This window comes from Sinocyclocheilus anshuiensis, unplaced genomic scaffold (assembly GCF_001515605.1).
Source record: "Sinocyclocheilus anshuiensis isolate Anshui unplaced genomic scaffold, SAMN03320099.WGS_v1.1 scaffold308, whole genome shotgun sequence".
Lineage (NCBI taxonomy): Eukaryota > Metazoa > Chordata > Actinopteri > Cypriniformes > Cyprinidae > Sinocyclocheilus > Sinocyclocheilus anshuiensis.
The window spans coordinates 1,018,806-1,045,236 of NW_015558619.1; the positions used below are offsets into that span (position 1 = coordinate 1,018,806).

General features: G+C 37.5%; 3 protein-coding genes across 8 annotated transcripts in view; 1 reads left to right on the top strand and 2 right to left on the bottom strand.

Moving 5' to 3' along the window:
* The window catches only part of LOC107680526 (DAZ-associated protein 1-like), a 23,884-nt gene extending 7,910 nt beyond the window's left edge, over nucleotides 1-15,974 (bottom strand). For all 5 annotated transcript variants that reach the window (XM_016476438.1, XM_016476436.1, XM_016476435.1 and 2 more), the window contains exons 1-11: nucleotides 15,833-15,974; nucleotides 14,756-14,796; nucleotides 13,128-13,294; nucleotides 12,890-12,955; nucleotides 12,169-12,276; nucleotides 11,753-11,801; nucleotides 8,374-8,456; nucleotides 4,590-4,743; nucleotides 4,219-4,248; nucleotides 2,975-3,124; nucleotides 2,698-2,865 (exon numbers count right to left, since the gene is read on the bottom strand). In XM_016476438.1, the coding sequence (XP_016331924.1) occupies nucleotides 2,698-2,865; nucleotides 2,975-3,124; nucleotides 4,219-4,248; nucleotides 4,590-4,743; nucleotides 8,374-8,456; nucleotides 11,753-11,801; nucleotides 12,169-12,276; nucleotides 12,890-12,955; nucleotides 13,128-13,294; nucleotides 14,756-14,796; nucleotides 15,833-15,900 (1,084 nt within the window). In that variant the 5' untranslated portion in view covers nucleotides 15,901-15,974. The remainder of the gene's footprint in view (nucleotides 1-2,697; nucleotides 2,866-2,974; nucleotides 3,125-4,218; nucleotides 4,249-4,589; nucleotides 4,744-8,373; nucleotides 8,457-11,752; nucleotides 11,802-12,168; nucleotides 12,277-12,889; nucleotides 12,956-13,127; nucleotides 13,295-14,755; nucleotides 14,797-15,832) is intronic.
* A 2,221-nt stretch (nucleotides 15,975-18,195) lies between these two features.
* On the top strand, nucleotides 18,196-23,169 carry LOC107680536 (guanidinoacetate N-methyltransferase-like). Of its 2 annotated transcripts, XM_016476461.1 has the most exons (7): nucleotides 18,196-18,622; nucleotides 19,921-20,066; nucleotides 20,164-20,227; nucleotides 21,326-21,393; nucleotides 21,499-21,609; nucleotides 21,703-21,863; nucleotides 22,998-23,169. In XM_016476461.1, the coding sequence occupies exons 1-6, from the start codon at nucleotides 18,448-18,450 to the stop codon at nucleotides 21,841-21,843; spliced, it is 705 nt and encodes a 234-aa protein (XP_016331947.1). In that variant the 5' UTR covers nucleotides 18,196-18,447; the 3' UTR covers nucleotides 21,844-21,863; nucleotides 22,998-23,169. The 2 variants fall into 2 exon arrangements, with proteins under 2 accessions (XP_016331947.1, XP_016331946.1); XM_016476460.1 differs by lacking the exon at nucleotides 22,998-23,169 and having other exon boundaries at nucleotides 21,703-21,867.
* The window catches only part of LOC107680537 (NADH-quinone oxidoreductase subunit B-like), a 6,450-nt gene continuing 2,563 nt past the window's right edge, over nucleotides 22,545-26,431 (bottom strand). Inside the window, exons 5-8 of the mRNA XM_016476462.1 lie at nucleotides 25,846-26,025; nucleotides 25,368-25,414; nucleotides 25,190-25,278; nucleotides 22,545-22,788 (exon numbers count right to left, since the gene is read on the bottom strand). Of these exons, the coding sequence (XP_016331948.1) occupies nucleotides 22,691-22,788; nucleotides 25,190-25,278; nucleotides 25,368-25,414; nucleotides 25,846-26,025 (414 nt within the window). The 3' untranslated portion in view covers nucleotides 22,545-22,690. The remainder of the gene's footprint in view (nucleotides 22,789-25,189; nucleotides 25,279-25,367; nucleotides 25,415-25,845; nucleotides 26,026-26,431) is intronic.

Sequence of the window (26,431 nt, forward strand, 5' to 3'; positions counted from 1 at the left end):
TAAAGGTTTAGTTCACCCAAAAATGAAAATTAGCCCTTAAATTACTCACCCTCAAGTCATCCTTGGTGTATATGCCTTTCTTCTTTCAGACGAATCCAGTCGTTATATAAAAAATTGTCTTTGATCTTTCAAGCTGTTTCATGGCACTCAGGGGGTGTTGCATGCTTCAGTCCAAAAGAAGTGAAATAAAGTGCATCCATCCATAATAAAAAGTGCCTCACACGGCCCCGGGGGGTGAACAAAGGCCTTCTGTAGCGAATCGATACGTTTTTGTAAGAAAAATATCCATATTCAAAACGCAATAATCACTTTAATGTAGCTTGCGCCAACAGTTACAACAAGCCGACCTCATACGTTATTCCCCTGGAACGGCTTCTGTGTACAACAGTGAGCGCAAGCTAGATTCAAGTGATTATTACGTTTTGAATGTGGATATTTTTCTTACAAAAACGCATCGATTCGCTACAGAAGGTCTTTGTTCACCTCCCGGAGCCGTGTGAGACACTTTTATTTATGGATGGGCGATTTTTATTTAACTTCTTTTGGACTGAAGCAATGCAACACCCGCTGACTGCAATGATAGAGCTTGAAAGATCAAAGACAATTTTTTATATAACTCCGACTGGATTCGTCTGAAAGAAGAAAGTCATATTCACCTAGGATGCCTCGGGGGTGAGTAAAACGCAGCCTAATTTTCATTTTTGGGTGAACTAACCCTTTAAGAATGGTTGCTAAAGTATATGACTGCTAAGGTGTTCTGGGTGTTAATAGTAGTTGCAATACGGTTGCTAGGTTGTTCTTGGAGGTTGCTAAGATATGTAGTTGCTAAGGGGTTCTAAGAGGTTGCTAGGACTTTGTTGGGTGTTCTGAGTGGTTGCTAGGACATTACTAGGGTGCTAGGATGTTGCTATGTTGTTACTAAGATGTTCTGAGTGACTGTAATGCTTTGCTGTGAGGTTGCTAGGGTGTTCTGGGTGGTTGCTAGGACATTGATAGGGTGTTTTGGGTGGTTAGTAGCATTTTGCTGTGTGGTTGCTATATACAATGTATACAATGGCTAAGGTGTCCTGGGTGGTTGCTAGGACACTGCTATGTAGTCAGTAAAATAATCTGGGTGGTTGCCAGAATGTTGTTATGTGGCTGTAAAGTTGAGAGTGCTTGTAAGAGAGTTGCTTTGTAGTTACTGGGGTGTTCTTGATGGTTGCCGAAGTATTCATTTAGTAAGGTGTTTTGAGGGGTTGCTAGGACGTTGCTAGGGTGTTTTGAGTGGTTGCTAGAAAGTTTCTTCGCGATTGCTAAGATGTTCTGAGAGGCTATTAGCATTTTGCTGTGTAGTTGCTAGGGTGTTCTGGGTGTTGCTAAAGTACATGTTTCCTGTAGTGTTCTGGGTGGTTGCTAGAATGTTGCTATGCGATAGCTAAGATGTTGTGAGTGATGGTTAGCGTTTTGCTATGCTGCTGTTGCTAAAGCATATGATTGCTAATGTGATCAGCATGGTCGCCAATACGTTGCTATGTGGTTGGTAAGGTCATTTGGGAAGGTTGTTAGCAAGTTGCTATGCAGTTGCTTGGGTGTTCTTGATGGTTTCTAAGGTATTCAGTTCCTAAGGTGTGCTGAGTGGTTGTTAGCATGTTGCTAAAGTATATGACAGCTTATGTGATCTGGGTGAATGCTATGGCATTCTTGGTCGTTTCTTAAGTATTTTGTTGCTAAGGTGTTCTAAATGGTTGCTAGGGTGCTTTGGGTTTTTTTTTTAAACGCTCTGAGTGATTGCTAGAGTGTTATGGCTGATTTTCTGTGCCTAGATATGGATCTGTTCACCCCAAAATGAAAATTCTGTCATTTATTAACATTCATGTCATTCCAAACCTGTATGGAACGTAAAAGAAGATATTTAGAGAAATTCCAAAAAGGTGTTTTTATACAAAAAGCTGTTTGGTTACCAATATTCTTCAGAATATCTTCTTTCGGCTTCTGCAGGTTTTGGAATGCAATGAAGGTTCTAGTGAGTAAATGACAGAATTTGATTGGAGGCATCATTTAGGTTTGTAGCACAAATGGAACAGAATTAATAATGTGGCGAATTATAATACTTAGGGTTAGAGGTTTGTTGTAGTAACAATTGCTACAGTAACAGCAGCTTCACCGCTAAATGTACTGCGTCCCACATCTCGCCGACCTCCAGATGCTTTTAGCTCTGGCCGCTTCTATGAACCAGGGGTCTATGGCTATTTCTGTAGGGTCAGCTCTACTTTCTATAGTCTAATGAATGCTCCAGATTTCTGTACTGTATCAGCACCTGCACCAAGAGGCGTTCTTTGTATATCTTATCTTATACTTGATGAAAGTCCGAAGTCAGTTAAATCTCACATGCACTGCGACTTTTTCCCATCGGCACCCCCATCATCCAACGCTGCGACATCTACAGATGAAAATCCTTGTCTGCGTTAGGATGAAGCATCATCTGGTCAAAAGCAGCATTGCAGTACAGGATGATCTAATTCACACATACCACTGGATAAACCCCCACAGACCGCATATATCTTGATTGAGGGTAAATAAACTGAGGGTCTGTGTGGAAGCATGTGTATGTGATGTCATCATGCCCATTCAGCCGTGTGAACAGGAAGCAGAACCCCTGTGATGGGCTACAGCACATCTGCAGTGGTTTGGTGCCGCATTTTAGTGCACTCTTACCATAATGGCTGTAGGAGAAGTCTGGCTGTGCTGGGGCGGCTTTGCTCAGGTCCTGAGAGGGAGTCGTCGCCGGGGCAAAACCTAAAGGGCCTGCGCCCGGCGTGGCGGGAGGGGGAGGCATTCCCTGTGCTACAAACTGGTCACCTTGAGGTGTTCCAAAGCTATATCCTATGTTGAAAAAGAAAAGAATGCAGGAATATATATCACGTGGTTGAGCAGAGTCTTTGGGTCATATATAGAAATGGCACTGCAAAAAATATAGGAACTGTTCACTTACCAAACTGAGGTTGCGCGCTAAAGCCCTGCTGGGGGTATCCCTGAGGCGCCCCAAATCCCCCTGTAGGTGCTGCAACTAGAAATGCATTAAATGGAGAAGGAGGTTGTGCGGGTGCCCCACGGCCAGCAGTTAAAGGAGGTCCATACCCACCTGAAACACAGAAGGAGTTCACACACATCACATCTTAGTCAAAACTCACTCAGGTTAAGTCCTATTCGCATCAAGTCCGATGCAACTGAACAAGTATAAAATATTTCTAAAATAAACTATGCACACCAAATACTATGCAATGTAATTCCACTGAATAAATTGTTCAACATACAAACATTATATGTAAAATAATACATATATTATTTATAATATATGAATATAAATTATATGTATGGGTTCAGTTTATTAATAAATAAAATATGAATGAATTAATGTAATATTTTATAATATCATAAAGAAATTAATTAGTTTATTCAGCAAAACTGCATTAAATTGATCAAAAGTGACAGAAATTTATAACATTACAAAAGATTTCTATTTTAAATAAATGCTGTTCTTTTGTATTTTTTTACAAAAAATATATATATATTAAGCAGCACAACTGTTTTCAATCTTAAGAAATAATAAAAATGTTTCTTAAGCTCCAAATCAGCATATTAGAATGATTTCTGAAGGATCATGTGACACTGAAGATTGGAGCAATGGTATTTTAAATATTGATAATATTAATAAAAACATTTAAAGTGAGAATTTAAGAGATTTAAGCAAAACATGTTTTTTGTGTTGTTTTTTTTTTAAATAAAAAATATTTTAAATATTGAGAATGTTAATAATAAAATGTTGTTAATTATTTTTTTTTTTTCAAAAATCATTTCATTTTCATTGTGCATTCCAATTAATCTCAATCATACTGCAGTCGGGTTATTTTGATTAGGTAAAAAACAACTAACAAATACAGCTAACTAACACAACAAAATTAAAATACAGCTAACTAACATAATAAAAAAACATGATTTTTTAAAATAAAAAAAATGGAGTTATCTGTTTTTGCAAATACAATCTTCATATATTCAATACAGGAATAAATTACATATTTAAACATATTGAAATAGAACACATATTTTAAAGTGTAATAATATTTCACAATATTACAGTGTAAATATAAAGTATATTCAGGGAAATGGTGTGAAAAGGCCTTTTAGTGATGGATCACATGCCAAAATATAATAACCAAATAATAAAACAAAACATACCAAGAGGTTGACCTGTAGACACCCAAACACCTGGAACAAAAACACACATTTTAACTCACAACCACCAGACCATGAAATTACAAACTGAATCAGAACTGCACGTCAAACAAGGGCGAAGCCAGAACATGTTCAATTAAAGTGTTGTATTTCTGGATTCACGCCAGGCAGAGCAGGCTTATTTTGGGCGAGATCTACGTGAAAACATTCCCCCCCCGCACGCTGTACAAACCCAGTGTGGTTTAGCCAGATGGCGCAAACGGCGAAGGCTGACCTAAAGCAAAGCGTGACTGATACCAGTTGGCTCATAGGATCATTTTTCAGGTTGGGACGTGTTACGCTCCCGCTGCGTTCTGGCCCACCGTGTCACTCACCCTGAGGCCCGTAGCTCTGCTGCCAGCTCGGAGCCGGTTGTGCTGCCCAGCCATTGGCTGTGCTTAAGATGGCTCGGGGCCCCCACTGATTGGCTCCCAGCTGACCGGGGGAGGGAGCTTTGCTGTCCCGTGGCTCCGCCTTCTTCACTTCAACCTGCACAAAGGACAAGAGGTTGTAACTAGCGAGAGGAGAATTAACATACTGCCTACCTCCCCCACTCACCTATCAGAAACTTTAGCCCTCACCTCAGAAAAGATACTCTTACTTAGGCCAAATACATGACCGTAGTCCAGATGGAATGGAATATACTTGGTCTCTTCTATTGGATAACTTTTTAAACCAATGTTTCGGAGGTACTTGGGTATGAAAGGGACATTTAAGTCGGCTAAAAGTCTATAGGTCAGATCAAGCAGGTCGAGTTCTGCGTAAACTTGAGAATAGATATTAATTTGCACGACCACAGACGTACCTGAGAAACACCGTCTCTTCATATATCCTACATCTCAGCTCTTTTGCAAGTAGTTATAAACTGCTGATAGAAAATTAAGACTTACCTCCCCCTGGCTAGTGCTTAAGAACCTCAGTTTAGATACGACAATAGAAATATAAAGGTCAATGATGTTTAAATGTATGATAATCTAATTGTACCAAATAATTAACATGCAGATAATAAAAATGGAGAGACAAAATTCTAATCAGAGAGGAATCTTCATACTGTGTCAAACATGAAATTAATATACATTTTCTGCAGAACCTTAGCAGGCAAAAATAGTGTTTGCCCTTGCTTATGTGTGAGGTAAGGTGTTTTTGCCAAGGTGTGGCTAAGCGGTTGCTAAGGTATTCTTAGTGTTTTAGTGCACGTTTATGCAGATGCTTACAGGGTCTAATTAAAAGATCCCACCCCAAAGACTCTACAATGTTCTGGTCTCTAGATACGTCTTGGGACTGACTATTAAAATTGCAATGTAACGGTAGTAGTAACCAATTTTTTCTTCCGTATTGTGACATACATTCGAATTAATAATCCACTGGTTGTTGGTTGGATGGAAGCAGTTCTCAGTTGTTCAGTTGCATTGCAGTCTGAAGAGGGTCAGAGAGCTCTCAGATTTCATCAAAAATATCTTCATTTGTGTTCCGAAAAAGAACGAAGGTCTTACGGGTTTGGAACGACATGAGGGTGAGTAATTAATGACAGAATTTTCATTTTTGGGTGAACTAACCCTTTAATTGTGCCTACGGGTTTATCGCCCACCCCTACACAATATGATCAATAATATGCATTTAGAAAACATATTTCAATTCTCATTTTTATGCTGACCTAAACTGCGAAGTTTTAAAACACCTCTCCTCAACAAACCACACATCCTTTGAGGTATCATTCATGCCTTTGATTATGAATCATGATTATTTTGCTCAAAAAATACAAATCACGATTATTATCATTTAAAAAATGTTCACAACCACAAAAAAAAAGAGAATGTCAACTTGCATGGTTTGCTCAGATTTAGTCTCAGCAAACAGCATAAACGACTGTGTGAAAGAAAACAGACTTGGCTGTATTACACTTTCATTTGAGCAGAATATCTCAATAGAGATCACTTGCATGTTTACCGGTGTTTTCAGCTCATCGGCACTTTTTCCGTAATGTAGAGATGCATGCACATGGTTGCCAGGTTGGGAAGATTAAGTAAACCAATAAGGTAGAAAATGTATTGAATTATGAAAGAAGCTTCGATTGGGGGATTTAAACTTTTGAAATATGGCAACTGCAAAAGCGTGTTACCAATGCAAGATTACTAGTGCTGTCAAACGATTAATCGCATCCAAAATAAAAGTTTTTGTTCACATAATATATGTATGTGTACAGTGTATATTTATTATGTATATATAAATACACACACATACAGTAAATATTTTTTAAAATATTTACATGCATATATTTATATTCTATTTTATATTATATATAAATATATTTAACATATAAACAACATATTTTTCATGAATATATACATGCATGTGTTTGTATTTATATATATATATAATAAATATACACAGTACCCACATATATATTATGTAAACAAAAACTTTTATTTTGGATGCGATTAATCGTTTGACAGCACTAAAGATTACACATATGCCAATTTAAAATGAAATGTTATCAGGATAAGTAGCCATACTAGCCAACAGGCAAATATTGTAAACAACTATGCTTAATAAATCGAGAAAGGCAGAAATCTTGATCAGGATTCAAATACGATTCATTGTACGGACCTAAGTAATGCTTCCCTTAGCAATTACCACTAGTTACATAATTATCCAATTAGGCGAATGACATTCTATTACCTGCCACTCAGAAGAAAAAAAAAGGACAAACGTGGTTTAACACACACACAGGGAAGTTTCACTCCAGTTAAAGTGGAGATCCAGAAATAGACCTGAGACTCTAAAGGGGGTGAGTTATTGGGGTCACCTTGCATCAAGAGCGAGAGATGATATGTTTCCGTTGGAAAGCAGCATAAATGTAACAACTCTCTTTTCGTCTCTCTCCTCCTCTCTCACTGTCGACCTAATTAGGTATCAGTTTGAGCGAGTGGTCTGCAACCCTCGCATCGGCGCAAGTCTTCGCATCCAACAGTAGAGCTGGGATTTGGTACACAGTTTGATATGCTCCAGTTTCTAATTTTATAACGTATGGCCCCACCTCCCTTAAAGCCCCAATGAAATAATGTCATGTGAAGAACAATAGCCCAGGTACCTTAGTACCTGATTCCTTCAGGAACACAGACCCAAGTCAAGGAGAACGTCGGCTGGCGAGAACAAACTCAATGTAGGACAAAAACTACGGAGCTATTCTGGAGTCTTGGACGAACTTGCTGGAAGTGGTTTTTCACTTTAAATCAGCACACTGCAGTCATGACGGAGCCTCGGGAGACCAAACATAGAGACGGGCCCCTCTTCATTCTGGGCCTGCGTGAGGCTATTAGTCAAAATTCTAGTGATATATTTTCAAAACGCAGATCAACCTCAAACCGGCCACGCTGGGAGTGATATTTTACTAAGTGGAGCTGGTGAGGTGAGATAACACGTCATGCGACTTGTTCAGTCTTGCGCTATCCCTTAAAAACAGACTAATACACCTAGGTATCAGACAATAATCTTACGCTACAGAGACATTTGCTACCCGCCCAAAGCCCGTTTGGAGTAGACTAACAGACACAGTATGGAGATTCGAATATTGAGGTCACTTAATTGAGATTTCTTTTTGCCTTCTGGGATAATATAGAACTCAAATAGTAAGTGACCTGACAGTAACAACCTGAATAAAAGAAAAAAAGAAGAAAAAAAAGGAAACCGACCGGTTCTTTAGGTGAGTGCTGCTATGCTTTAAAGTTCACTTCGTATTTATATACAGTGATAATTTCAAATGTAAAAATAACAGATAAACATATTCTAATAGTTCACTTTATTTGAATAATTATTCACTTTATACAGCATTACAGCACCTAAAGGAGCGGTCCAAATGAACCAAGCCTTGGGTGACTAACATGGTCAGAAATTTATGTAAAAATACATAAAATGTAACAAAACACAAACACAATAAAAGGTTTTGCTCAATATATTGCAAACTTTTCCCACATTGGGAGAGAAATAATGTTTTCAATAATGAGAAACGAACTCCCTCACACGTTAAATGTCAAATTTCCAACTATTCGTTTAAGCGTATGTTTGGTCGCCCAAGCTTTAGTTTCTGTTGTAGGGGAAAATAAAACTACAACTACACACTTTTTTGCCCATGATGTCGTGAAAATGCATGTTGACAGCCTGGTCCACTGATTGTTCGGCCTCGAAAGTAATAAATCCAAAACCTAGCCAACGACCAAAAGTCAACAGAGCAGCAGGGTGTTGGGACAGAACAGCTAGAAGAACATAAGAGGGATGGGGTGGGGGGTACCTGAGGTTCAGATGACATCACGGCCCGAGTCACCAGGAAAGGTCACAGGTGGAGGCCCGAAAGGACAGAAGCGTTACGTATAATTCTGCTTCCTTTAATAATTTAACCCTGAACGTGTTTAATGAGTAACAGCCGTAGATGGCATTCGATAACTGAAGTCAGGTCTTACGCAACCTCAACGGTACTGATGGCGGATCTTTGTCAAATTATGGGTTTGATGATTTTTTTTTTCTGCCTTTTAAGTTTCATCCGAACCTCACTTTCATCACCACCCCAATCTTACACAACAAATGCGAGCAGCAACCACAATTATCAATGCATAACAAGAATGATCATTACAACTACAGGTTTTACTGGTTTTTCTCAAAGCTTCCCAAAATGCTACAGTACTTTGGGCAAACCGAGAGAACAGAGATTGTAACACTGCAACAAAAGCACCACAAGGATATAAGGATATCTGTGAAACATTTAATACAGCCCAGTTTCTCACGTGGCGTAAGCCCGGTTAATGCTCAATTTCAGAGATCTGCTCGGAGGCTGGAGGACAACGGAAAAGACGCACAACCGTGTGCACCCACGCGTACAGGGCTCGCGCCGTCACTTACGCGATTAGAAAGAGCACAATCCTCCAACAGCAGCTGAGTTTAGCTGCGCCAGATCCACCAGTGTGAACTAGTTTCCGTCAGATCAGATAACTGTGGCAGAACTGGGCTGCGAGAATCTCCACTTTGGGATCTAACCTGATTCCGATTGCACGTCCTTTGAGACTGAAGAGATCTGAGAATTCGTACACTATGTGGAGCAGAACCATCGGTCTAATCGAGGACTAAATATACTTAACCTGCCCTTCATCACCAGGCCTGGTTTCATTAAGGAAGAAAGTTACAGAGGCTTCTAAAAGTCAACTGAATGCTCTTTTGTCTCTTCTTATCAAAACTGACTAGTTGTTGCGCCGTCTGGAAGATTTGTCATCCAGCAGGTCCCGTTCACACTGGACCGCATCTGAACTCGATTTGAGCGGTTAATTTGCACAAGCGACACTTTGACAACTGGTGCTTTAAGTGAGATGAATTTAGAGACACAACTTCATGAAGAGGGTTTTGCAATGCTGAAAGTACTGCAACTCTTTGTGAAGTTGCGTCTATAAATTCATTCCCATTTGCACTTACATCCAAAACACAGGCTGATGGATGACTAGTCAACCATCCTGAGCCATTGTAAATTCCTGCATCCATAAAGCCACTGAGAACACAAACCTGACTTTAGACGGTGTGTAATTACTCTATTATGAGGAGTAAAACGCAAACAGAGAACATCTGCCATGCTGTACGCACTGAATCTCTCAACAGTAAGTGTTTTAGTCCTGTAGTAGGACACAAATTGAAGCATTAACCATGTTTACACCAGAGAAACAGGCTTGAGTGTGTTTCACACCAGGCCTTAATCTGTGTGGTGCCACTATCTGTATTGTATCCTACAAGAAAGAACAGACATATCTCAGGAAAAACGTTAATGCATTCAAACACTTGACAAGGAAAACAGGGACATAAAAAGGAAGATAGAAAGGGCTTACTTAAATGTACTACATTGCAATAAACACTCGTAGAGCAATCAAATGTAAATGTTCATTATTAAAAAAAACTTAATGTCTATAGGTTAACAGAAATGCGATTCAAGAAATTTAATAAGACAACTGCAAATGACAAACTATTCCACGTTTACCCAACGAGAGTGAAATGTGGAAAGCAATTTAAGTTCGAACAGTAAAAGCCATTCAGTTTTCTGGAAGACATGGAAGGACATGGTTTGAGTGAATATAAATAGTGCGCTGCAAACTTTCCATAAACACTATGTAAAATAGGATTTTAAAAATGAATTAGCTGTCCTTTTTTTTTCTCCAGTCATTTTGATGGCTTTGTTTCTCATTTAGTTCTTCAGCTGGACCACGTCATGGCCATGGTTTGAATATGCGCTGTTATGGAAAACAGGTATTGGCTAGATAATAAAACAGTGGATCTATTGAACTTGTAAAGTGTCAGCCATACTGCATTATGACGTTTTGAAAACTTAAAGGGATAGTTCACGCACTTATTTAATTTTCCCACGGAACACAAAAGTGGAAATTTTTGAAGAATCCTCACATTCTCTTTCTACAGTAGTAACCATCTATGTCAAGCTCCAAAAAGCCAAAACGTATTAATATTTTTACCACTACATGCAACATACAAAAAGGTGTTGTTTTTTTTGTTTTGCTGATAATGAAATTGGTTACATTTTTCCAGGATTTTTGTGGCCTATACAGCGATAAACAGCCTTTCTTAAATGCATGTCCCTTGTTATTGTCCAAAAAACAATTTTTAAAAAGCAGTGCATATGAGTCAAGCGTTATATGTTTGAAGTCTTGTTAACATTTAAATTTAAGTACTTACTCACTAATAAACATATTTAGCAGCATCTATTCAAAAAACCAACTCGCATTGAGTTATGAAAACAACAACAACAAAGTTGCTTCACGCCGGATCTGTTTCCTACGTTGTTGTGATTTGATCTGAACGGAAACAGCGTATCCGTGTGACGCAGCTGACACAGAACAGCATACGCTGTTTTACGTCCAGCGAATGTTCTCCAAAATGGCACCTGGGTGATGCGGAGGAGACGAATTGTTGAATAAAGACGTTTTTTTTTTTTCTTTTGCGCCAAAAATTATTCTCGTAGCTTCGTATAATTGCGGATGAACCCCTGATGTCACATGGATTATTTTACAGATCTCCTTGCTACGCCTCTGGACTTGGGAACATTTCAGTTGCGCTGCTGTCTATTGAGGGTCAGACAGCTCTCAGATTCCATCAAAAATATCTTAATTTGTGTTCCGAAGATGAACGGAGGTCTTACGGGTTTGGAACGAAATGAGGGTGAGTAATTAATGACAGAATTTCCATTTTTGGGTGAACTATCCCTTTAAGGCACAAGCAGATGTGCAAGACGCTGAACCGACTGAGCATGTTTGAAGCAAATGTTTGCGTGTCATGTGGATGCTGCTGATTTGCCTTGCCACCATGCAAGAGTTGAGACACACCAAACTAAGCATCACACACATGAGAGGGGCGGATGGCCTGCGTGATGTTCTCTTCTCTTTGGGTCGGAATAGTTTGTCTTGCGCATGAGGTGAGAGAGAGACTGAATGGGAGCAAATATGAATGTGTGGATTACCTCGAGGCCTCTGTTTCTCTGCGTCATAGATCATTACCACCTCTGTGACCTTCAAAAGGGAGAACAGGACCCGTGAAGGACGAAACGGGACATAGAAAAAGCATCATATATAAAACATATTACATACAGTGGGGTCCAAAGGTGTGATAAAATATTAAAAACAAGGGATTCAAAATCTGGAAATACCAATGTAAAAATGTCAGGTAAAATTAATAAAAAGATTTATTTAAGATTTCGCACTTCTAGGTCACTTATCAATAAGCAAGTACATGGCCATGCAACCTTTTGGACCCCACTGTACATGCTCATTTGTGCATCGTTTGACATCATTTTAACATCTTTATGGAATTTATTTAGTTATTAATAATGCCTAATTAAAGAATAATGGTACATTTCTACATCTGTGTCCATCTCACCGCTCCAAATCTGTTGAAATAATCCCTGAGTTCAGCTTCACCGCAATTATGAGGAATTCCACCCACAAATATCTTCTTAGATTTATTGCTGTCACTTTTGCTTCCTTTCTATAACACACACAAAAAAAAAGAATATTTGAGTTAGGCAAAGACTGGACAATTATAGCAATTAAAGGGATAGTTCACCCAAAAATGAAAATTAACCCACTGATTTACTCACCCTCAAGCCATCCTAGGTGTATGTGACTTTCTTTTTTCAGACGAATACAATGTTAAAAAATGTCCTGGCTCTTCCAAGCTTTATAATGGCATTGAATGGGTGTTGAGATTTTTAAGCCCAAAAAAGTGCATGCATCCATCATAAAAAGTGCTCCACAGGGTTCCGGGCAGTTAATAACGGCCTTCTGAAGCGAAGCAATGCATTTGTGTAAGCAAAATAACCATATTTATGGATGGACAGACTTTTTTGGGCTTTAAACCTCAACACCCATTCACTGCCATTATAAAGCTTGGAAAAGCCAGGACATTTTTAATACAACTCCGATTCGCCTGAAAGAAGAAAGTCATATACACCTAGGATGGTAAATCATGGCGTAATTTTCTTTTTTGGGTGAACTATACCTTTAATAAAATAAACATCATGCATGTTTTCAGACTCTTATGAACATACTTGGATTTTTTTTTTTTTTATTATGTTGTTTTACATTTTTTAAGTTCTTACCCAGCCGTCTTTTGCCCGAGTCTTCTCAGGCTGCATACCTCTAGGTGTACAAGGCTTTGGGTCAATCTGCGAGAATAAACAGATAGCACTTATTCAGTATAACAAAACAATCAAACCGGCATGCCATTAGAGCACTTGATTTTTTTGGTCACATAATGCCTATGTTTTTAAGTCAGCATTAAAATGTGATGCATTTATCGTGATTGGGCAAAATGGGATTATAAGCAATTCTCCTCACATTTCTTCCATCCAGGTTATGAGGTTTGGTGTCCAGGACAGTCCGTACGCAGTTGGGGTCTTTAAACTTCACAAAGCCGAAGCCCCTGGACTGATTTGTGCTTTTATCTTTCATGATGACACAATCCACAACCTCTCCATACTGAGAAAAGTAGTTTCGCAAAGTCTCTAACAAAACACAGAAAGAAATAATTATTTGTGGTCCTTAACTGGTTGGTAGAATTGAAAGTCTGTTCAAAAATTAACCATATAATGTACAGTTAGGATAGCACAAAAAAGATTGATCAATTCTAAGAGGAAAAACATTTCCTATCTATGTGTACAATCGAACTTTACAGCATTTTGGAGCAAATTCTTCTGACGACTGGCAGAAGTGAGCCAAACCAGACTAGAAACCAGATTCCATATATTAATGGTTTGCATGACATGCCCTCAACCTTAAAAACCAATGTAATGTCTGGGTTTTGAAGCAACAGCAGCTGAGAACCACCTCTTCAGAGCCACACTGACAGATTCTACAACAACACATGCACAACAGCCCAATGCAGCGCAGATGTATTATAGATATATTATATCTGCCTACATATTGTTATGGCAGTTATTAGAAATCTGCATTAACACTGTGCAGCATTCAGAAGCCTGTTTTCCTTAAATGCATTAGCTGTGCTGCAAAAATATTAAGCAACTTTTTTCAACACTCATAATAATTCAAAACATTTTTCGAGCAGCAAATCAGCATATCAGAATGATTTCTGAAGGATCATGTGACACTGAAGACTGGGGTAATGATGCTGAAAATTCAGCACAATTAATTACATCTTAAAATATATTAATATAGAAAAAATTTAACTGTGATAAAAATTCACAATATTGCTGTTTCTACTAGATTTTTTATTTTAAAAATGCAGCCTGGTTGAGACTTCTTTTTAAAAAATCTTACCAAACACAAACGTTTGAACACAATACATACAGTATCTCAGTTGTTGAGCAAACTGATATAACTAAAGTATCCTTATAAACGCTCCAGCACGCTTCATAAATGCACTAGACGAAGGCCCAAAGGTCAAAATTCAGAACATTACAATTCTGTTTTATATGCAGCTCAACAGATCAAAACAAGAATTGCAATTAAAAACATCACATAAAATCATCATATGATGATGGGAATAACAACTACAGCACACAAGGCTTTGAAATGTATGATGAAATTTTTCAAAAAACATATATAAAAAAAAAAGAGAAAGCGTTCAAAAAAAATACATGCACCATGAACAATATTAGATCATTTTCCATCGATTTCCTCATTGCATTTTACGCATGCTATCTGATACAGGCTTTATCCGATTTTTGGAGCTTGCGTCTAAGCGGCTCTCTCACTTGCACCCACATACTGAAAAGGCAAGCTCAGCCCCTGAGTGACAGCCTGGTTTCTACGCTGAGAACATGCCGAGCAAATATACATTTATGGAGAATATTATAGCGTGCATCAAGCCAGCAATGCAAAACAAGACGGTGCTTTTAATGAAAAGCACACTACAGGCTCGCAGAGCGCACACACTTGCATTATTTAAGAGCAACTAATGTTACTGTATAAAACTATATGAGGGTTAATAGGACAGTAACACTCACCCTGGGTGGTGCTCCAATCCAGTCCACCCACAAACAGCTTCCTGCAACACAAAGATGAGGGAACATCACAATGCATTTGCGTTCATTCAGAAAAGAAAATGAGTCAAGGTGAAGGAGAGAAAACACGTTTGCCCTTGGCACTGAAAGACTGATCCGTGCGGTCTAACGGGTCATAATCAGAAACCAGCCGTACATTCAAATAACCCAGATCCACTCCGAAACCATCTCAGACATGAGCCGGTTTATCAAATCAAACTACTGCAGGCTGGGTCACACTGTGCATGCATGAGTTTCTCTTCTGGTCCGATTATAAATCTTATAGTATAGAAGTCAGAGAGATGAAATCCTCCAATATGATTATTTAAAAAAAATAGCACGAAAAATACAGTGATACAAGTCTCCAGTTTGTGATTATAAACTTGTAGGATACCAAGAGCACATACAAGCCTCTAGTTTGATTATAAAACTTACTATATGTGACCCTGGAGCACAAAACCAGTCATAAGTCGCTGGGGTATATTTTTTTTTTTTTTTGCACCATCAGATTCCAGATTTTCACATAGTTGTATCTCAGCCACATACTGTCCTATCCTAACAAACCATACATCAATGGAAAGCTTATTTATTCATCTTTCAGATTATGCATACATCTACATTTCACAAAACTGGCCCTTATGACTGGTTTTGTGGTCCAGGGTCACATATGAAAGAGAGCGACATGTAAGTGTTTATAAAAACACACACTATAAAAAGAGTGATAAAATACTCCAGTTTGTTTATAAGAAACTTGCAGCATAAAAACAGAGTGACACAAGCCTCCAGTTTGACAGCTGATCTTTTTCTGTCAATCTATCTCTTAGCTTCTTTGTTGAAGCATTCTATCAGTTAAATTAACCGATAACATGTCGTTGTCATTTTGAAGGAGATTACTGGTGCACCAGAGTGAGTTGCGGAGCTCGGCAGGATGGCTCGCTGGGATCTGCTGTCCTCTGGGCGGCCCGCTGCGCATCTTTCTCCGCTGGAACGGGACAAGTACGCTACATCCAAACACTGTCATATAAACACACCGTGTCTTACCCGATTTCATCTCCAGCTAAGTTGCAGTTCATCTCCGTGGCGAGGGTCGTGGACGGGAGTGCTGACATGGATCCGCTCGCTCGGTCTCCTGCCGGTCTCCGCCGTCAGAGAAGGTCACACTCCGCTTTCGGTTCAAACCGAATCTGCGCAACACTGACGCAGGCCACGGGGCGCCCCAGCAAGGGCGGTGCAATCAGAGCAAAGCATGATGGGAAATGGAGTCCACTAGGCTACAGTATAAAGGAAAAAAAGAGGATTTGACACGGTAAAAAATATGAGACTTGCATATTTATCTATTTCATTTCAGTACTCTAAATATATAGATATAATTATCAAGGCTGCAGGTGGATAGGGTAAAAACATTAACTAATAGTTATCGTCTTACTTACCCAGTTCATTGATTACATTGATAATTGCAAATATTTTTTGTATTACAAGTTTTCTAAAATGTTAGGTTTAAATATGCAAATGAGGCATTATTTAATGAAATATGCACTAATTTGCATAAACGTCTTGTACAATAATCTGAACACTGGATGAAGTCAGTTTCAAAATTCTTTTATTTATTTATGTATTTATTTTTTGACATATTAGAGTCAAATGTTTTTACAGAGGTGATTTTTGTCACTCCATAATTCAGAAAAAAACTTAGAACAGACAGAAAACAATAGCCTATATTTTCACAATTGGGGGGGGGGGATAAAATGTTGTATATAATCAAGCAAATTATATATGAACAAATCCCTCTGTAAAAAACTTCAGGATATAGACAGGAATAAAAATTTTAAATTTGGTGTGTGTAAGTGCTACTGAAGTGGAGATTTATGGCTCAGTGTAGGAGAAAAAACTCATTTTGAGAAAACGGCCTTTAGAAATATGTATTGTAATTGAAATCTATTGACGCAAATATAAAGTGCTATACAAGAAGTGTTTTTGCCTGCAGTGTCTCCCCTTAAGTTAACATTAGCATTGTGGGCGCGTAAGTAAACAATAGCAACTTTGATAGCTAATAGCATATTAGCATGAGTACGTTCAAAAAAGTTTACTCAGAAATAAGTTTGATTTGGCTTATATAGTGAGAATTAATGAGGACTGAGGCACTGATGATTCAGCTCTCTTCTCATGAAAGTTCATGAGAAAAGCAGCAAAACCCAATTCAGGTTTCAGGTCACAAAACAGGTCTGGATGATTTGTTTGTAAATCCGACTGATTCATTGCTTGACTCAGTTGAAGTGGTTAACAGCTCACTGAAGGGACGATTTATTCCATATTGCAGTTTGTTTCTTACACTAAGCCATCAGATGACTTCAAAAGGCTTGAAATAGAGTGCATGAACTGCTTTTACAAAATTTATAATATTTTATGGTCCTTTCTGAAACAGAAATTCAGTTCCCATTTAATGTAATTGCATGAAAAAGTGGCCTGTACGTTATTAAAATGTCAAAACCAAACAAAAATCAAGAAAACCAGTGAACTTGAGTGAGTGAACTCAGACAGAATCCCTTTTTTTGTGAACTGTCTCTTTAAGAAATTTCAGTTCTGAGTGTGCTTAATCGTGATGCAGTAATAAGCTGTTTGGAATGAAATCAAACAAACCTGGTTCAACAGGTTCATGAATACACTGTTGGGGTGCAGTTATCAGTGTTTACAGGACAGGAGAATGAGCTATAGTGTATAAGCAAAGAGGATTGTCGCAGACACATACTTCTATTAATTAGTGATTAAATCCGATGTATTTTTGATTTGACTGAATAACATACAACCACAAAACCTAAGCAGGACAAAATGAATTGGCTTTTAACAGTCAGTTTAAATGAATTAATTCCAATTAGTGTTTTGTTTGCAGCTCACAGAACGTGAAGAAATGCAGATAAATTCATTAAGGTGTTGCAGCAGAGCACAGATGTGCCAATTCTGACACCATATTATTTTTTAAACTATTTTGTAACACAGGAATGTTGGGTATGCAAGTAGCCTACGAATTATTAACTGAAATATTGATGAAAGTGGCAACAAAAAAAAAGTGGCCGTTCTGCAGGTAAATAGTTCAGAAAGTCCACTTGTTCTGTACGATTGCACAACCTTAACTATGTCACGTGATTAGTGTTAATAGTCAGAATGCATGCCTACTCAAATGCACATACAAACGCACCACACTAGTACTATTTTTATTTATTTATTTGGTCGGACAAGGATCACAGAAATACCATGTTTTTGGACATTTATTATGCATGATATGGTAATCATTCAGTCCCAGATTTTCAATGTGGTTTTGAACAGCAACTCTACAATCACAGCACCATGGTTCTGCCACATGGCAATGAATAACCCAATCCTTTTAAATAGTAAAGGATAGTAAGGGTTACAGCTGTTGGGTTCACCATCATGAATCAGAAGCTATTCCAGCTGTCTGTCTAGAGAGCAATGCATGTGAGACCAGACCACCCCCTTCTCAGTGGACTCCTTATCAACACTCACTCTTTGACTACACTGATTCTTGCACGATCAGCAGTTCTTTAAATATATAACACTCAAGCCACGACAGAGACGATCTCTTCAGCCACTGCGCGTTGATACAACACCACACCACATCTGTCAACATTCAACAACCCACCATGACCTCCACTCAGCCGATCTTCTCGAAGGGAGAAAACTGCAAACAAGTGTGGCACGACGCGTGTGCTGACTACAATGAGACCGACACACACTTGGAGATCATGGGGAAACCCGTGATGGAGCGCTGGGAAACTCCATACATGCACTCCCTTGCAACAGTTGCTGCATCTAAAGGTAATTTGCTATTTTAATTCTTGATCAGCTGAAACAGTGAGTCAAAGAAGTCGATTCGTTGCGTTACGTTTTCGTTGAAAGTGACTTTATCAGTCCTATTATATTTAAAAGTGTCAATATTATCCGCCAAAACCTTTAAAACGAGCTGTGTTCTCAATAACACTGTAAAAATTAAGCATTCTACTATGGCGAAGAGATTCGAATCATTAAGTTGAATCGAATCTTTTGAACAAACATGTGTAAACGATTCATTCGTGAATCGGTCATCAACTCACTGACTCCTTGAACCGAGCACTGTCCAAATATGCGTTTATTATGCAAAAATAACTATTTTTTTTTAAAATGGATGTCCGAACATGCAGTATTTATGTAACGGAAAACCAGAAAAACAAAAGACGTCTTTTTTGGATGTGTCCAAATCAGTTAATAATTGGGTTAAGTTTGATTAGCAAAGGCCTTTCTCACGTTATCTTTCACATACCAACAATTTGACCGAAAAGTAACTTAATAAATTGATAAATAATTTAACAAACCGTCACCCGTATGTTCCAACACTGGCTTTTTTATAATTGTTGTTATTTTATTTTACAACATATACGTCACGCCAGGATGAGCACGTGATCCGCTAAATCAGTTCTAAAAGATCTGTTCAAAAGAACCGATTCCAGAAACGAGTCTTGCCAGAGACTTCCCCGCACTACTATTGCGAAGACGTCGCTCATGAATAGTAATGTAGCAATGCTGACGTTGCTTCCTGGAGCGACCAATGGCGTTACCTAATTAATATTAAGTACCTTAGTAGAATTCGTAGAATGTAAACGTTGATATTGTAGCAGTCAGATTAGATTTCGTAATCTATGAATGTGACACAAACACGTGCTTGTGCCTCGACAACAGGTGCAAAACTTTCACACGCAAACTGTAGAAGTTAAACACTAGATTCAGTTATTTCTCACTTAAAAGCTTAAACCTAAAATATTTGGTTTCATAGTCGCACAGAGCATGTGTCACATCAACAGTTTGCAAACAGAATTTCTAGAAATGCCATTCATCTGAGAAGGGCAGGACACTAGTGACCTCTGCTTTACTCCTCACATGCCTATTTTTACTCCTTTCTGAAATATCACCTCCTGCAGCTCCAGGACCTTTCCCATGACCATCACTCTGTCAATATTAGCTATCTGGCATAGTAAGATATATACACTTAATGGACAGAATGCAGTTGAAGCACTGAATTATGAATAAGAAAACAGGTAAAAAGCATAAACAACTGGTCTCCTCTTGTTTGGGGAATGTAGGTGGAAGGGTGCTCGAGATCGGCTTTGGAATGGCCATAGCAGCCACTAAAGTGGAGTCCTTCCCCATTGAGGAGCATTGGATCATTGAGTGCAATGATGGTGTATTCCAGAGGCTACAGGAATGGGCCAGAAGTCAGCCATATAAAGTAAACAAAATATATCTGTATCTGCAAATTGTGCCGAGTTATTACATGCAGCTTATGATTTCTTAAACTGTCCATTATTTTGGTTATACTTGCATAGGTTGTTCCTCTGAAAGGCCTGTGGGAAGATGTGGTGCCAACCCTACCCGACAATCACTTTGATGGTAAAACCATTTTAATATTTACTATAATGCAAGCAAAATATCTTTTTTTTTTAAATGCACATGCATAATGGTAACCTTCAGTACAAAAGAGGTGAAATGTGCTGTTTACTTTCCAGTGACTACATAAAAAAAGAAAAACAAAAGTCTTGAAAGGAATTAATACTTTTATTCAACAAGGATGCATTACATGAATCAAAAAGTGATAGTACAAAAGATGTGCTGAAAAGAAGTAGTTATTTTTTCAGAATCCTCAAAAAATTGCATTCTCACACAAATATGAAGCAGCACAACTGTTTTCAGCATTTGTGAGGTTAAGAAATGTTTCTTGAGCAGCAAATCAGAATATTAGAATGATTTCTGAAGATCATGTGACACTGAAGACTGGAGAAATGATGCTGAAAATTCAGCTTTGATCAAAGGAATATATTACATTTTAAAATAGAAAAGTTATTTTAAATTGTATTAATATTTGCTGCAATGACTTTTTAAAAAAAATTTTTTAAATCTTACCGACCCCAAACTTTTAAATGGTAGTGTAAATTTTGTCTAATAATATATGTAATGTATTAAATTGCACTGGACAGAAAATGATTATTACAAGTGACCCTGGACCACAAAACCAGTCATAAGGGTAAATGTTTTGAAACTGAGATGTATACATCACATGAAAGCTGGATAAATAAGCTTTCCATTGATGTATGGTTTGTTAGGATAGGACAATATTTGGCCGAGATACAACTATTTGAAAATCTGGAATCTGAGGGTGCAAAAAAATCTAAATATTGAGAAAATCACCAGAAAGTTGTCCAGAAGTTGAAAGTTCTTAGCAATGCATATTACTAATCAAAAATTACATTTTGATATATTTACGTTAGGAAATTTACAAAATATCTTCTTTACTTAATATCCTAATGATTTTTGGCATAAAAGAAAAATCGATAATTTTGACCCATTCAATGTATTTTTGGTTATTGCTACAAATATACCCAAGCTACTTATGACTGCTTTTGTGCTCCAGGGTCACATATACGGTTGCAGTTAAGGAAATTTATGACAGTTGTGTGAAGTACTCTGCATATATTTGTCATCCAATCACAGGTATTCTTTATGACACATATCCTTTGTCAGAGGAGACCTGGCACACACATCAGTTCAACTTTATCAAGGTTGGAAGACAGTTACATTAAAACCATTTGGGCTGATGTTTGCTGTGAGTGATCACACTCCGTTTTGTCGAACGGTTTCCTAATCACAGTGAACTGTGTTGTCAGGGTCATGCTAACAGACTGCTGAAGCCCGGCGGTGTGCTCACATACTGTAATCTCACTTCCTGGGGTGAGCTACTGAAAAGCAAATATAATGACATCTACAAAATGTTCCAAGTGAGTAGCTCAGTTCCCGACGCTCTCATTCCAACTAAATCCATATCATTGTGCTGTGGTTTTATGATGAGAAATCGACTTTTTTTTGCCCAGGAGACACAAGTTCCTCACCTGGTGGAAGCGGGATTCAAAAAGGAGAAGATCAGCACCACGCTGATGGACATCAGTCCTCCCAGTGAATGCAAATACTATTCCTTTAATAAGATGATCACACCAACTATTGTTAAAGAATAAGAAAAACAAACTGTATATAAATCATTCTACTGTCAAGTGTCTCTGAAATGATTTAATTCATTTATAAGGGTGAACTGCATTTAATTCTCTCAAAATAACTAGAAAAAGTTTTGTAAATGACTAGTCGTGCCATTCAAAGACTTTTATTTCTTTTCTTTTTTTGATTATACTACATCAAAATAAACACTACATAATTGACATATTGCTACTTGTTTTATATATCAGTATGGTGGATGTATTCACAGATAAAGAGCACAGTGTTGTAGTACTATTATAGTTTTTGTTAATATCTTAAATATTTTTATACTTTATGCTTTCATGTTAATTGTAGTTAGCTTTTGCAATTTTGTTTTTGAAATTTGGCTATATAATTGTCTATATAGGTCTTATTTTTAAAGTTTAGTTTTTAGTTATTTTAGTACATCATTAAACTGAATGAAAATGAGAAATGCTGCCTTAAACAGCTAAAACAAAATAAGTTTAAGTTTTTATATTAACTTCATTTTTTATATTAAAACCCCCCAAAAAATAAAGCTTTTTTTGAATTTATACATATTAGAATTTAATACTTAAATTACTTATATATGCATAAAAATGGGCTTCATTTACCTGAATGCGGAAATGAAAACAAATGATAACAAATGCACCACCATGACAAAAGCCAAATATCTGCATCAAACAGAAGTCAATGCACTCAGCAGTGAAGCAGAAACTCTTTATTGTAGCTACAAAGAGGAGGAGCTCGAGCTCAAACCAGAGCAGCTCCTGAGAAATCAGCCTTCTGAGCACAACAAATGACCAGCATTAAATAAACATCTCAGAGCAGACAAACAAACACAATCACACCTCACTTGCGATACCATATTCTCATTTTCTTTTCTCGCTTGATCTTCTTCTGTAACTGCAGCGTTCCATAAAGCAGAGCCTCTGCTGTTGGAGGACAACCTGGACGGACACACAGACAGATAATCTTATTACACACGTATTAGAGACAATTCTCTCTATAGTAGGCTATAGTAGGGCTGCCCAATATGGACAATAATATTTACACTTTTTCATAGTGATGTGACGTTCGACACAGAGGCTTCGAAGCTTGTATCAAAAAAACGAAACATCTCACAGTGAAGCGAATAAGAAAAACAAACTGTATATAAATCATTCTACTGTCAAGTGTCTCTGAAATGATTTAATTCATTTATAAGGGTGAACTGCATTTAATTCTCTCAAAATAACTAGAAAAAGTTTTGTAAATGACTAGTCGTGCCATTCAAAGACTTTTATTTCTTTTCTTTTTTTGATTATACTACATCAAAATAAACACTACATAATTGACATATTGCTACTTGTTTTATATATCAGTATGGTGGATGTATTCACAGATAAAGAGCACAGTGTTGTAGTACTATTATAGTTTTTGTTAATATCTTAAATATTTTTATACTTTATGCTTTCATGTTAATTGTAGTTAGCTTTTGCAATTTTGTTTTTGAAATTTGGCTATATAATTGTCTATATAGGTCTTATTTTTAAAGTTTAGTTTTTAGTTATTTTAGTACATCATTAAACTGAATGAAAATGAGAAATGCTGCCTTAAACAGCTAAAACAAAATAAGTTTAAGTTTTTATATTAACTTCATTTTTTATATTAAAACCCCCCAAAAAATAAAGCTTTTTTTGAATTTATACATATTAGAATTTACGATACTTGTATTTTAATTTTGAGTTGTTTAGACGAATTGTTGGACACAGCACAATGTGCTCAGCAGGTGAGTTATGCTGGCTACTGCTGCTTGCTATTGCTAACTCTCTCTACTAGTGATGTGACGTTCGACACCGAGGCTTCGAAGCTTGTATCAAAAAAAACTAAACATCTCACAGTGAAGCACTGTACCGGAGCTTGATTCGTTTTGCCAAAACCACGTGATCTGTGACGTCCGAAGCTTCGTTGTCACACACAACCACGTGACTGCTTCGTATTCTGATTCAAATAACGCGAACCACTTGCACAGTTTCAAGTGTCACTCACGTCTTTGAAAAGAATAAATCATACTATGAATAAATATTTGCATACATGCATGTGTAGTGTTGTGCATGTTCATTTCGTATCAATTCCTGGTTCACAGACACTTTAACTGACCATTCTATGATAATCTTCGGTTATTTTGATCATACAGTAATGAACCTTTTCGGGGTATAGTTGAGGGAAAAGCCTCGGTGCTTCGCAAAGCTTAATTTTTCCATTACTACTTTTACATATACAATATCGATATTTTATGAAAGCCCGTTTCCGCCACTGAATAAAAAAAATTAAGGTAATTGCGTCTTTTTATCTAACAATTCAGACTATTTTTTCTCATAATCGCGTGTTTACATCTTGCAATTCTGAATTTTTTCTCAGAATTACAATATACAAACATGAAACTGCGAGTTATACAGATAATAACTCACAATTGTAAGAACTGGACTTTATAATTTGCAATTTCAAGTTTATCTCTCTCAATTCTGAGAAAAGAAGTCAGAATTGCGAGTTTATGTCTCACGACCCTGACTTTATAACTCACAAGCAAGAAGTCAGAATTGCGAGATGTAAACTCGCAATTGCAAGAAAAGGTCCGAATTGTGAGATGAAAGTCGCAATTACCTTTATTTTTTATTCAGTGGCGGAAACAGGCTTCCTTAATATTGACCACAATATTGCTTTCCAATGGGGATGGAAATGCTTTCCACATGTTTGTTAGACTTTGAGAATAAACAAACTCCACAGAGTTTTTAATTTAGGGCCCCAAGAAATCTTTTTTATTTTCCTCTAAATTCTGTGTTTTCATTAATTTTTTTTTCTGGATTCCGTTTTATTATTTAATACAAATCTATGATCATCAAAAATGGTGTCTAATGAAATGAATTACTAAGACTGCAACTATTTAAATAACTTAAAATGTAATCAAATTACTAATTAATTTACAATAAAACGCACTGCTGTACAACAGAACTGCATTAATTAAATCATGGATGAAGTACTGTCTTGGTTGTATAATATTCTTTAAAAAATAATAATACTTTGAGAAGTCTACAGTAGTAATACATTTGTGTCAGATTTTTTTCAAGTTGAACTGAACTTTTATTTTGGCGGTCTGTCGTGAAGATGTTTGACAGTAGTTTTTCTCAAATGAAAGTGAAGTGACTCTCATAGCAGCTCTGGAGATGAAGTTCTCTTGTTCACGTCTCATATATTGAGACACAGACGCTGAAAACACTGCGAGCGTCATGCGTGTAGCAGACGAAACCGCACCACTCATTCACACAGAGACACACAGAACATGTTATAGCTTGTTTAAATGAAACACACCTGGGACGTAGATGTCCACTGGAACGATGCGATCACAACCCCGGACCACTGAATAAGAGTAGTGATAGTAGCCACCGCCGTTAGCACAGCTACCAGGAAGACAGAAACAAGACAAAACATAATGAAGTATGATACAAATTAACTAGTTTGTCCTGATCAGCTTATTTGCGTTTCTCACCTTCCCATTGAAATGACGTATCTGGGCTCTGGCATTTGGTCATACACCTGCCATTAACAAGACATTCATGCACAACATTATTACACTGAAGCATAAACAGAAATATTAAAGGGATAGTTCACAAAAAAAAAAATCTGTCATCATTTACTCACCCTGATGTCGTTCTGTCATCATTTACTCACCCTGATGTCGTTTCAAACATGTACGAGTTTCTTTCTTCTTGTGAAGACAAAAGATGATATTTTAAAGAATGTTGGTAACAAAGCAGCCATTGACTTCCATAATAAAAAAAAAAACGTTTAGGTGTGGGTCATTCTTCAAAATATCTTCCTGTGTGTTCAGCAGAAGAAAGAAAATCATACAGGTTTGGAATGACTTGAGGATCAGTAAATGATGACCATTTTCATTTTTGGGTGAACTGTTCTTTTAAACCTTTATATTAAAGGGGAGTTTATTATTATTGATATGGTGCAATTACCTTACGCAGTGCAGGAGCCATTTTGTTGGTTAATGTCCCTGCGACTATCATGACATCAGCCTGTCTGGGACTGGCTCTGAACACGACACCGAAACGATCCATGTCGTAACGAGGAGCCGCCATGTGCATCATCTCCACAGCACAACATGCCAGGCCAAAGGTCATGGGCCATAGGGAGCTCTGAAATACAAACATGTTACATTTTTAACTTTCCCCCCATTTTTACAGGAAAAAAATGATACGCTAAATTCCATTTTTTTAGGGTCAGTCAATTTTTTAAAGGGGTCATATGATGTGATTTCAAGTTTTTCTTTCTCTTTGGAGTGTTACAAGCTGATTGTGCATAGATAAGATCCCTGAAGTTGCAAAGACTAAAGAGATATTCTTTATCAAAGTTAAGACTCTGCCACGTCCCCCTAAAATGGCTCGTTCTAACACGCCCCCACATATCTACCTCACTATGTGGAAATATTAGCATAATGCCACCCAAATGTGCACGCAAAGAAAGAAGGCGTGGTTTCAGTAACCGCAGTTAGTGTTGAAGCAGCCATGTCAGAGAGACGCTGTGTGTTTCTAGGCGAAAGCA

Bases quoted from the DNA above. Each gene is read 5' to 3' on its own strand.
- LOC107680536 (XM_016476461.1), top strand. From the start codon at position 18,448: ATGACCTCCACTCAGCCGATCTTCTCGAAGGGAGAAAACTGCAAACAA. The intron at 20,067-20,163 runs GTAAACAAAATA...ATACTTGCATAG, and splicing joins CCAGAAGTCAGCCATATAAA to GTTGTTCCTCTGAAAGGCCT. The intron at 20,228-21,325 runs GTAAAACCATTT...ATCCAATCACAG, and splicing joins ACCCGACAATCACTTTGATG to GTATTCTTTATGACACATAT.